This window comes from Otolemur garnettii, unplaced genomic scaffold (genome assembly GCF_000181295.1).
Source record: "Otolemur garnettii isolate 467f Iridium unplaced genomic scaffold, OtoGar3 scaffold00002, whole genome shotgun sequence".
Lineage (NCBI taxonomy): Eukaryota > Metazoa > Chordata > Mammalia > Primates > Galagidae > Otolemur > Otolemur garnettii.
The window spans coordinates 26,618,841-26,631,452 of NW_003852397.1; the positions used below are offsets into that span (position 1 = coordinate 26,618,841).

At 35.8% G+C, this 12,612-nt stretch overlaps 1 protein-coding gene across 2 annotated transcripts in view; it reads right to left on the reverse strand.

The window, feature by feature from the left end:
• MOXD1 (monooxygenase DBH like 1) overlaps positions 1-12,612 on the reverse strand; it is a 97,945-nt gene that overhangs the window by 67,883 nt on the left and 17,450 nt on the right. The window contains exons 1-2 of one of the 2 annotated variants that reach the window (XM_023513534.1): positions 10,759-10,860; positions 1,095-1,241 (exon numbers count right to left, since the gene is read on the reverse strand). In XM_023513534.1, coding sequence (XP_023369302.1) covers positions 1,095-1,172 — 78 coding nt within the window. In that variant the 5' untranslated portion in view covers positions 1,173-1,241; positions 10,759-10,860. Of the gene's footprint in view, positions 1-1,094; positions 1,242-10,758; positions 10,861-12,612 lie in introns of those variants that run through there. The other variant, XM_003781857.3, reaches the window with a different exon arrangement.

A 12,612-nucleotide genomic window follows, 5' to 3' on the forward strand; every position in this document is an offset into this window, starting at 1 on the left:
TTCTGATTCTGGGTTTCTTTATTAATCAGAGTTTATCTATAATCATTTTATTAATCCTGGGAATTTTCAAGGGACTGAGATACCCCCAACTAGGGCAGGTGCTTTCAGATGAAACTGGTTTCCATTCAGTAACCAAGAGAGATTGCCCCAAGGGTTGTGGGGTGGGAAAGATTTTCCGGGATATAAAGAAATTGTTCAGTCCTCCTACAGATAAAGGTATTTTTGCCAGATCTTTGCAATAAAAACTTTGAAAATAAATAAGAAAGCAAAAGCTCTTTATTTTAAATGTTCTCTTTGCTACATTCTTTCCTAATAAGTCAAATGACTATAATTATTATCCCAATTAAAGTATAATTGTACTGCATATTACGTAAAAACAGACCCATGTCTTTGCGTGTGTTTTTTCTTCTTTTACTCTTTATGTTCAATGTTAATCACAACCGCTTCATATTTTTTATTGTTCCCGTTTTAATGTTTTAATTTACCAAATAAAAAAAGATAATTATATTGGTCTATGCAAAATAAAATCGATCCAAGCAATTCATGAAAATTTCCGAAGTACCACATGAATTATATATCCTCTAAATATTTAATTTGCAAATGCATAAAGATATTATTTTTGCCTGGAGTCTGAAAATAAGAGAGCTCATATGATATGCCACTAGGCAATTATAATCAACCAAGTATTCATCTTGATTTTTGAAATTTACAAAGCTGAATCAGTTACAAATCCTAATTATATCCCAGTATTCAGATTCATAATTATCTCTTGTGTGATACATTTCTTCAAACCTTTATCTATTGTCTATTTTCAAACTTTCCAGGGAAGCTAAAAAATACATTACAGCTAAATCACATAAACTTTATAGAGCTCTTCAAAACATTAAATTCACCCCCAAATTGCCATTATTGAAATTTATAGTTGTAGATTTCTTTTTGTCATCTAAAAAGACTTTTAAAATATTCCGAAAAAGACTATGTGACTTTGTTATCAAAGATTATTTTTAGATATTTGTTTCTTTCATTTTATAAGGCATTTCCAGTGGGTGAGGACAGAATTCTTTGATGTGTGCTGTAACTCATAGACTCCTTACCGTTATCCTCTTGTCGTTTGTGTCACACGTATGCAGGTCTCTGGTAAACTCAATTATTGTGTGGGTACTGTTTTCCATGGCATATTCTAGATGGTAATCTTGCTGAGCATCTTTTTTCAACTCTCTATTTGCATTTGTAAAATAATCCTGTGGAAAATATGGAAAAGAAAAATCAGGATATCTTCCATACAGATTGAAAAGAATTTATAGAACCTTACAAAAATGATCCTGGGTTTGCTTACTATATCCTATAAGTAGAGTGATTTGCTAAATCTCAGGAAACTCCAAGGTGCAAGAGTATTCCAATTAGGGAAACTGGTGCATCTTTGAACTTTTGGCCCTTTAGGAAAAAGCAGTATAGATTGTAACATCACAGAGCATCAAAAGAGATGTAATGATTGAACATTAAATATCGATTTAGTACTTTTCTTTCATTGCACAATTAAAAGAGAGCCTTTCACACTATAAAATGACTTACGCCAAAGTGAAATAACTAGTGGGCACCAAAGCCAGAATCAGCCTATGGTCATCAGGTCACCACTCTTTCCATGAGTATGACTGAGTCCATGAATATGCCTGATGGTGCCTTTCTTCATCCTTCACCATTAAAGCAAAAAGACCCAAGGTAGGAGGCTTGTTGCTGCCTGAGTTTCAATGGCACATTCTTATGAAAATTAAATGCAATGAAAAAATATGCAAAGAAATGAAACTAGTTGAATTGCAAAGTATTTAAAAACTGGGGAAGTTTTGTTGTTATGGCTCAGCCATAATTTTTGTACTAAACTCTTCAGTGGTGTACAAATCATTTCTGGGAGGCAGATGATTGCAATGGAGAGAGCATGGACTTTGACATCAAATCCTTGGGATATGGCCCCCAGCTGTGCTCTTAAATAGCCTTGAAGAATTGATGAAATCAAACTCTGAGAGCTTTGGTTTCTAACATTAGTAAAACGAGGATAACATGTATTTCTTTTATGGCTTTTGAAAGATAAATGAAAGTGTATATGGGGGGGTAACTTTCTACCATGGCTAGTACCCAATTAGTTATCCCTCTTTCTTTTATGCTACAGTTTGATTTTATCCCCCCAATATCTTCCCATGCCTTTTGCCATTTGCCTGTTTTGTTGAGAATAATTGAAATAATTGGCTTTAATTTTGTCACTTATAAAAGACATAGAATTTGCCTCAATTATACTTTTTTTCAGCATCAACAGATATTTTGTTGTAAAAAATTGTGAAGAGTTGATAGAATATACCTCCCAAAACGTAATCATAATTACTTTACTACCGTTAACATTGTATTTGAAAAAGTGATTGCTATGCTTACCTAAAAAAATACAACATAACAAAACAAAACCTTAAATTGAGCATCCTCAAACTATGGCCCGCAGGCCACATTTATCCGGCCCTGGGTGTTTTTGCCATCGCTGCCTGTCCTGCTTAGCAGCCAACTTGTCCCAGGGCCTGCAGTCCGGCTCTCCAATGATCTGAGGGACAGTGAACTGGACCCCTGTCTAAACAGTTTGAGGGCCCCTGCTTAAACTGTCGTAATGGATGGCCTTTGACATTTTCATTCCAAGTACCTGTGTAAGGCAAATTATTGAGTATGTGTGAATTTGACATCCAGGGTACCAGATCCAGATATTCTTAACTATGCCAAGACCCCAATTTATTGGCAACGCACAGTCTAACCTTTTTTCACAATAACTACAACTTATGAGTACACTCCATGCACCAGGGCCTGTTTAAACATGTTGCATACATTAATGAATCTAATCTTCATATCAAACCTATGAAATAAAACTATTTTTCCATTTTGCAGATGAAGACAGACCATGAAACACAAAGAGACTAAGTGGTGTACAAATCATTTCTGGGAGGCAGACAAGTGCAATGGACAGAGCATGGACCAGTTACCTTGTTCAGGATTATACAGCTGGTAAATTACTAGGGAAATATTCAAATCCCTGTATTCTCACCCCCAGAGTCTGTATCCATCTTCACTGTTCTGTAGAACAGTGAGGCTACTGCTGGAATAGACTAGGTCAGTTTACTCTTGTTTATTTTTTTCTGTTTACAGAAACTAGCTATATCAATTTTTCACATAACATTACTTTTCTACTGCTCACGGTGAGGTTTGTCAAAAAATTTATTCTGAAGAACAGACTATAATTTTGAAAGCAATTTAGATGACAGATTTCTACAATACTGTGATTTTCACACTTTTCATCACTTTCATTTTCAATGTCTGTGGACAAAGAAGGATTTAGCTCAACTATCCGTGCTTTTTTTAGTGAATTCATATTTCATTACATGATTCAAGCAATCACAGTTTTTGCTAACAAAAAGAATACAATACAAATTGTAAGCAGTTCAAAGAGTAGAATAATTATCCTAGGCTTGCAAATATGTTTCCTAAACCATGAATTCCACAAAATATCCAGCTGGCTTGCTAATTTTCCATTCATTCGACTTCCACTCAACAATACCAACTGCTTCCAACCATTGCACCTTCTTCTGGCTTTTCAGATAACTTAGCTATTAAAAAATGGAAGAAAGTTCACTGAGCTCATATTGAGGATCCTTTGCGCTCATCTGCCTTCTGTAATTAGCTGTGTGCTTAATATTTAGAGAAGATTGAGCTACATTATTTCAAAGTCCTGGGCTCTCGGAAAAATGATTGTCTAAAAGAAGCTGATAGCTTCAGTGTTAATGAGGGAAAACATGATTGGATCTTATTTAAACTAAAATTAAAATGTGAACTAACCTGACCACCACTGTAATTCCACTATATTTTTTCACATTTTCCAACTTTTAGGTCCTATTTTGGAGGCAGATCTTCAGATTTGATTACAATATATCTTAGCTGTACAAATAATATTATTTACATGTATACTTCAGGAGGACCCTCATTAATGCTTAGAATACTACATGTTAATTTCTTGCTATTTTCTCCAGAAACCCCCCCCAAATAACTATTCTAAACCTTCTCTATACAAATGACAATATTTCTCCCACCCTCACATCACATCCTATTAAGAGAATTTCATACATGAGAGCCTCCCTTTCCCTTCTTTCTATCCTAAAAAAGATCTACTTTATAATAAGAATAAAAAATTTACTAACTTAAAGAAAGCAGGAAAAAAGAAAAATAAAACAAAGAGTAGATTGTATACATAGAAAATAGATGTAAATGAAATGAAGGGGAAACATTACAACAGAGCCCACAGACATTAAAGATTAATAATATTGTGCACACTTTGATGAACAAAAAAATTGGATAATTTAGATGAGAAACAAAATCCTTAAAACACACAAACCAGCATAATTCATTCAGGAAGATAAGAGACACTCTGAATAGCCCTCATGGGAGTGAGGAGAACTTTCCTACAGAGAAAATTCTAGCCCAAGATGCTTTCCTTTGGAATTTTACCAACTATTTAAGGAAGAGATTTTACCAATCCTTCACAAACATTTTTTTTTTTTTGAGACAGAGTCTTATTCTGTCACCCTGGGTAGAGTGCCGTGATATCATAAGTTCACCACAACCTCAAATTCCTGGGCTCAAGAGATCTTCCTGCCTTGGTCTCCTAAGTAGTTGGTACTACAGGCACCTGCGGTAAGTCTGGCTAATTTTTCTATTTTTAGTAGAGATGAGGTTTCACTTTTTCTCAGGCTGGTCTTGAACTCCTGAGCTTAAGCAATCTGCCAGTCTCACCTCCCAGAGTGCTAGGATTATAGGCATGAGCTGCTTCATCAGTCTGTTACAAAATTAAAAATAAAATATTCAAAATAAAAGAGGATGAAGCACTTCCCAACTCAATTTTTTGATACCAACATCACTCTGAAACCAAAATTAAAAATATTACTAAAAAAATTACAAACCACTATCTCTCATGGACCAAGATACAGATTCTCTCTCTCTCTCTCTCTCTCTTTTTTTTTTTTTTTTTTTGTTGAGACAGAGTCTCACTATGTCACCCTCAGAAGAGTGCTGTGGCATCACAGCTCACAGCAACCTTAAACTCTTGGGCTTAAGTGGTTCTCTTGTCTCAGCCTCCCAAGTAGCTGAAACTACAGGCACCCACCACAATGCCTGACTATTTTTTTATTGTAGTTGTCATTGTTGTTTAGCAAGCCCAGGCTGGATTGGAACTCACCAGCATGGATGTATGTGGCTAGCCCCCTAATCACTGAGTTATGGGTGCTGAGCTGAGATGCAGATTTTCTTAGTAGAAATAGAAATATTTCTTAGCAAATAGAACTCAGCCATATAAAAAAGGATAATATACCATAACCATGCACAGTTATCTCAATGGTAGAAAATCAATCAATAGAATTTATCACATGAAAAGTCTTAAAAAGAAAAACCATATGATAATCTCAATAAATTCAGAAGAGCCACTTTAAAATATTCATTCTTATGTCTGTTAGTAAACTAGCAATAGAAGGGTACTACCTCATCCTTATAAAGGGCACCTATAAAAAAACTTACAGTTAACATTATACTTTATAATGAAAGACTGAATTCTTCCCTGCTAAGTTCAAGAACAAATAAGTCCGGAACAAGGCCAGGATATCCACACTCTCCACTTGCAGAAAGACCCCACTGTTCATCGCCTACTTGTGACAGTTTATCTCAATTACTTTCCAGCTCCATTTTCCCACCCACTCTCTACCTAAGGACTTCAAAGTTCTGCTCCTGACCTTACAAACTCTTCCATCTTTACATTTCATGTTTTGGGACTCTCACCTACTCCCACAGTTTCAAATCATCACCTTTACTCAGTATCACATAAACGTGTACAAAACTCTATTTCACTTGAAAGTTTCATCGTCATTTTTGAATGCAATAAATCCACAATTGTATTCACCTTTCACCTGGAAGACTACTTTTCCTGATTTTCTTTAATTACATTGCCATCCTCCTCATCATCCATATTCAAAACTTCAGTCGTCTTTAGCTTCTTCCCTATAACTCACATCCTCACAGACAACCTCTGTTCCTATCAAACCTTTCTTCAAAAAAGTAATTCATCTAGTTCTATTTCATTTTGACTTCTATTTTAGTCAAGATTTTATCATTTATATACTTCTATTAAGGTCTTCCTTGAAAAATCACTCTCACTGTATCACTGCATTCTATTCAACAGTATATAGTACAAAGTTCTATAATGTAGATTCTGACTTCCCTAAAATTGAGTCTGGCCTGGCTTTCCAGGTTACCTATTATCTAAATCTATTAATCTAATGGCATGACTTCTTATTACCTATTTATTGTTCCCTTCAAATACTTGGTCTTTTTCCAGCTCTCTACTTTCTTTCACATTCTTCTTTGCTATTTCCTCTATTCTCTTCATTTGGCTGAAATATCCTCTCTACTAACTCCACCTACTTAATCTCTTCCTTTCCTCCAAGGCTCATGATTTTATTTCCTCTATGAAGTTATCTTTGATCATCCCAATTGGAAGTGATCATTCTTCCTCAGACTCCTTATTCCTCCATTTATATTACCATGTAGCGTACAGTATATTGTAGACATTGCGTTATCTTTTCAACCATGTGGTAATTGTCTAGAAGTAAACAGCCAATCTTGTTAATCCAGTTATCAATTTGTACCTTTAGAATAGTTGTTTATGTTGTAAGTGGAGGAGGGAAATAATTGATTACTTTCCCACTTGCTTTTAATTATATTTACATATGGTTAAGACCCATTGTGGAATGTGTTTAACCAGATGCTAGAATGAGTTTGGTTCTGCACGACCTGCCATGCAGACACATCTGGCACTGAAATCTGGGAATGTTGTTGTGACCTCTTAGCCCCCACATGGACATGAATCTTAGAAAACTGACATTTGTATTTACAAAAAAGAGTTTAAACATGCAACACTTCTTTGAAATCCTTTCACACAAGGAGGTAATTTCCTACCAATTTTAAGTAAATAAGAAAAAAAATCTGTGAGAGAGAGAAGTCATGTTTCAGAATATTTTCTAATATTAATTGATAACCTCAGTACCTAACACAAAGATTTGTCTATAGAAGATGCTCAATAAATATGCGTACATACTTTAGAAAAGAGCACCGTGGCTTCTCTTTTGTTAAATCAAAATAATTTTCAAAATAAAAGGTAAGAAAATTGGAACTGGCATCTCTATTCTCAGCTTTGTGGTATGGGAAGGGCTTAACATGATGAAACCAAAGATTGTCCACTAGTACCTTATTTCTTCCTTATATATTAAGAAAATCCACGGATGTTATCAAACAGAGACTTAATGGTATCAATATTGTATGAATATTATATCAATATTAAAAAGGTATATTGGCTTAAAAGCACAGTGAGGCAAAAGAAGAGAAAAAGAAAAAATAAAGATTCTGGGACTCAAAATTCCTGTCATTTACTATTTCGGGAAAGGGAAGAAAGAAAAAGGGAAAGAGAGAAGTAGAAAAAGAAAGCAAGCCTAACAGTTTGACAAAGTGAAAAACATTATTCAAGTGAATAATCGAATCACTCGTTACTATGTTACTATCACCTTCAAGGAAAAATATTCGAAAGTAAAATCGGCACAGAAAAACATTGACCAATTAAAAGTTTGAACACTGATGCCCCGTTCAGTGGCTCTCACCAGTAATCCCAACATTCTGGGAGGCCAAGGAGGGTGGATCAACTGAGCTCAGGACTTTGGGGTGAGCCTGAGCAAGAACAAGACCCCTCTGTACTAAAAAAACAAGCTGGGTGTTGTAGTGGGCACCTATAGTCCCAGCCACTTGGGAGGCTGAAGCAAGAAGATTGCTTGGGTCCAGAAGTTGGAGGTCCCTGTGAGCTACGATGCAGGGCACTCTACTACCCAGGGCTACTGAGACTCTGTCTCAGTCAATCAAGCAATCAATAAAAGTTTGAGTACTGGTAAAGTCACCTAGAAGGTGATATTCACAAAACTTCACTGCTTGGTACTTATGAGATATTTAAGGAAATTTCCCAGACCATTTCTACTATGTCTAATTTTCACTTTTAGGATTAGAACTAGATCATGCCCTCATCCCCAATCCCTGGCCCATTTAGTGAACGGAAATCAAATGTAGCTTTATTGCACGCCCCTGGGGAAGGCCATTCCTTAGCCATCTTCCCGTGGTGTTGATATCCTAGGACTTTTAAAATAAAAGTAGAAATACTGACCACAGCATACTCTTGTTGTCATGGCCTAATGTCACAGGCATTCCAATGTAATTGTACAATATTAATAGTGAATATGCTATCATAAATATAACATAAAATACAGATAAAAAGTAAGCTCCATTTAAGAAGCAATAAAAATGGACTTTATGTGAGTAAGAGGGCTGGGAAGGATTCAAATAATCATGATTCTGTAGAAATTTGGCAGGAGTTTGAGAATAAAAATATACCAATTTTTATATAATGTGAACAACGAAGCAGACATACGGAAGTTATTCTTGTTTGCAGTTATTCAGTTTTAATGTTCTGCAAAGTGAAATATAAAGTCATGTTGTCCCACGTGAAAGGCTTGATGTAGATCTCAATCATATTCTACCTGAAAGACTAAGATCCCCTTCAATACGAGCTGTCGTTGAATATTATTTTGGGGGATTTATTGTGGATTATTATATTTATCATGTCTTTAGCTTGTCTGTACTTGTTTTAGATAAAAAAAAAAAATTACCCATTCCCTTTGAAAATCTGAGTTAATAATTAGACTCCAGTAAAAAAGCTAATCTTCAGTTATGTCATAAAAACATCATGCCTGAAACATGTTCTCACAAGACATTTTTCTTTTGAACACTTTGTGCTTTGAAAAGAATTAAGAAACATCTAATTGAGGTTTCAAAATGTCATGTGGCAACAGTCATGTAAGTTACCATCACCAAGAAATTGACATTTATTACTTAGTATGATAGCTAAGTGAGTGCTGACTGTCACTTTCAAACTCAGATAACATAAAATAATGTGCCAAAAAAGCTGGCTTGGATAATCAACAAGACGGCTGTGACTTCTTATTCAAAACCTGATTGCACAGATGTTAAAGTGGTTCTCTCTCATTGTTAGCCTATTTTTCTCTCTTACACAGAATCTTTGGTGCTGTGTGAAATAGGAGGAAGTGAAAACTCTTCACAGGCGTAATAAATGATATGAACAGACCTTGGTTCAGCTTGGGGAATTGAATGTAAGCACAGCTGCAAGGAGATTCTTGAGAAAAATGTTACCATCTGTCATCATTCTCTTCAACAGGTGCTTGTAGCTGTTCTTCTTTTTCTAAATCCCATAAGCCTTTTTACTTCAAACATTTCTGTTTGTAAGATCAATTTCGACAAGTGTTATGGGGGTTTAATAATATTGATAGTACAATAATCAATATTTTTGTGTCAAAGAGAATCTTTGATCCGAACAAAACATAAAGCTATATAAACAACTATACAAACACAATCTTCAGAGTTCAACATAAGCTGATCTTAATAAGTTATTTCTGTGCTAATCTTAGAAATCGGAGTGCAATGTCAAAACAGAAGGGGCTTGCCTTTTAGAAACCACTTCAGATAAAACTGAAACTCTCTATGTCTAATAAGGGCTCTGTTAAATACCTCCCAGAAAGCCAAAACATGAACCCTGTAGCTTGTGTTCCAATAAGAAAGAGCCCCACCTGAGCAAGCTGGTGGTTCAAGTGCTGCCTTCTAACAACACACATCCTGAATTTTCTCCCACAGCTAATCATCTCATTTTAGTTTTCATGGAGAATAATTTAATACTCTGCTATAATTATAGAATCATCAGAGATGTAGTACAAAATTAACATCTCAACTCTTCATCTGCAACAATACACTTCAGCAGAAAAAACAAATTCAGAGTTCACCATTCAAATAAGATATTTTACCTTTATCCTTTCCTACCATTGTAATTTTCAAAAATATTTTAGATGACTTCTCTTAACTCTTCATGACCATTCCATACAAGAAATAAATTTTGAGGAGAAAATTAGTTCCTTCTTTCAATCTTTCCTCCTTCCTTCCCTCACTTCCTTCCTTTGTTCCTTCCTCACTCTTCCTTCCTCCTTCTCCTCTGTCCTTTCTTTCAACACAGTGTATTTTCTTCAACATAGTTCATTAAGTGCCTACTGTTCTTCTGACCCTATTGTAGGGCTGGGGATACATGATTGGTATAGGACAGCAAACAAGGTCCTCATTACAATGGAACTTGTAGTTTGCTAGTAATACAAAATGCTATTGTATTATTCAAAGAAATTTAATGACAAAATGTCAAAAAATTAGATAAGTGCTTATAGAAAAATAAAATGGCTATTACAGAAAGGGATCAGAAGCCTACTTCAGACTGGATGTTCAGAAAAGTTACCGCAGAGGCAATGATACTTAGGCTGAGAAACAAACTACAATTAGGAGCCAGCCATGCAAAGTGTGGAGATGGTAAATTCCAGGAAGAGAGAGCAGCTATTGGTTGGGTTATCTGGTGTGCTAAAGCAAACAAAAGCCAGTGAGGCCGAATGATACTGCCAATGAGAAGGTGGGGTCAGCAGGGAGCAGACGAGACTGCTGATGTCATGACACCTTATAGGTCACTGTAGGGAGCTGGACGCAGCAGTGCTGGTCTGTGAGCGTAAAGAGAAGAAGGAGTAAGAGGGGCATCTGGAAGACACTTAGGAGTCTGGCAGGGGGCCGGTGGGTTCCAGCTTCAATGGTAGTAAAATGAACAGAAGAGGGCAGGTTTTAGATTCGGTCTGGAGAACCTGAACACAGGTTCCATATATGAGCTGAAGAAAGGAGAAAAAACAAGGATGACTCCTAATTTTTGACTGGCGCTAACAGGAAGTACCATTTACTAAGATGAGGAAGGCTGAAGAGGAAGCAGGTTGGAGGTGAATTGGGTTAAGTTTAAGGATGTCTTCCTAACATCAAGATGGGCAGGTCAGGATGCAGAGAAGACGTAGCTTGTTCTAAGACAGGTCAAAGCAAGGCACCCATGGGGGGAGGTTCTGGGGAGAGGTCAGAACCTCACTGACCTCACATGTGGCTGTGTGGTACAAGTCCCCCACCTTCTTGCTTTTGAGTATATACAAATCATAAAACATTCCTTTTCTCTTTCTCCTTATTCTTCTTAGATCACAAAACTAACAAATTTCCGTTATATATAAGTCAAATATGCTGAAACTCATCACAATAAGAATAGAGATAAAATGTGCTCATAACCATAACAATAGCACAGAGCAAATCTATCCGCAGAGACCAAGCAAACTTCTTGAAGCAGGTTAAAAAGCAGCACGTTCTTACAGTCGCCAACATCTTCCCTTGTATTCATCTCTTGAAAAACCTAAAAGCATGAATGTAAAGTCATTTGTGGCATCACATCCAAGTTGGAAGACAACCTGAAGGATGCCCAATCCTGTTTCCCGCCAAAGGAAGATTTTTCTCAAAAATATTTTTTGAGAAATGATCGTGCGGTATGTAATACTTCCAGTGACAAAGCTCATGATCTTACAATCTCATGAGGCAACCCATTCAATTTTAATACCTCTGATTGTCAAAAATGTACTTTATTTCACTTAGCTAAAATCTCCTGTCCTTTTCTTTTCTTTCTTATGGAGCCAAATAGGTGACATCTAATCCATATTTCTTGAGGAAGACTATTGACTACTTCAAAGACAATGATCTGGCCTTCTCAATGTTCTTTCTACAGGCAAAACATTGCCAGCTATTTCCCTTTCCTTAGGCTCACAGATTTCCGGAGGTTTCAACCATCCTTGTATTCCCTCTTTCGCATGCTCCACTTAATCCATATGTCCATTAACAATGCTATTTCTAGTCCGATCATCCCAGGATAGGCTGCTATGTCACTATTATTTTCCTGGAACAGTAAAATTTATGGACGGACATTGCATTTTTGTGTTTAGCAGCAACATCATATCAAGCTTAAGATTGGCAAATACTTAGAACTCCTTCATATGAATTCTAATTAAGCACAATTTTATACATACACAGCTAACTAATTTTTTAACCAAGTTGTTGAACTTTATTTATATTTCCAATTAGTTTCTGTTATAATTTTACTATATCACTATCTTTAAAGTCCTCATTCTATAATGTAATGCTCCCAGTGTGTTAATAAGGTTTGGGGTATGAGTGTTTTAATATTTGTAATTGTAATTGATTCAACTATAGTCCCCATTCTACAAGGATATCATGAGAAACTCTATAAAATACCTTACTATCACCCAGATGCACTATTTATTTAATCTACAGGTCTAGCAAAGTAAATGCAAAATAAAATACAGTCTTGCCATATAACCTATGTTTATTGAAACCATGCTGGCCTCTAGTCATTAATGCTTGAAAAGTATTCACAAACCAATTAATTAAAGATTGTCAGAAAAGGATGCTGAACTTTGTCAAATGCTTTTTCTGCATCTATTAAGGGAAAGTATACTCTTTTTTTCATTTATTTATGTGGTAAATTATGTTTATCAATTTGCATATGTTCAACCACCCTTGAATCCCTGG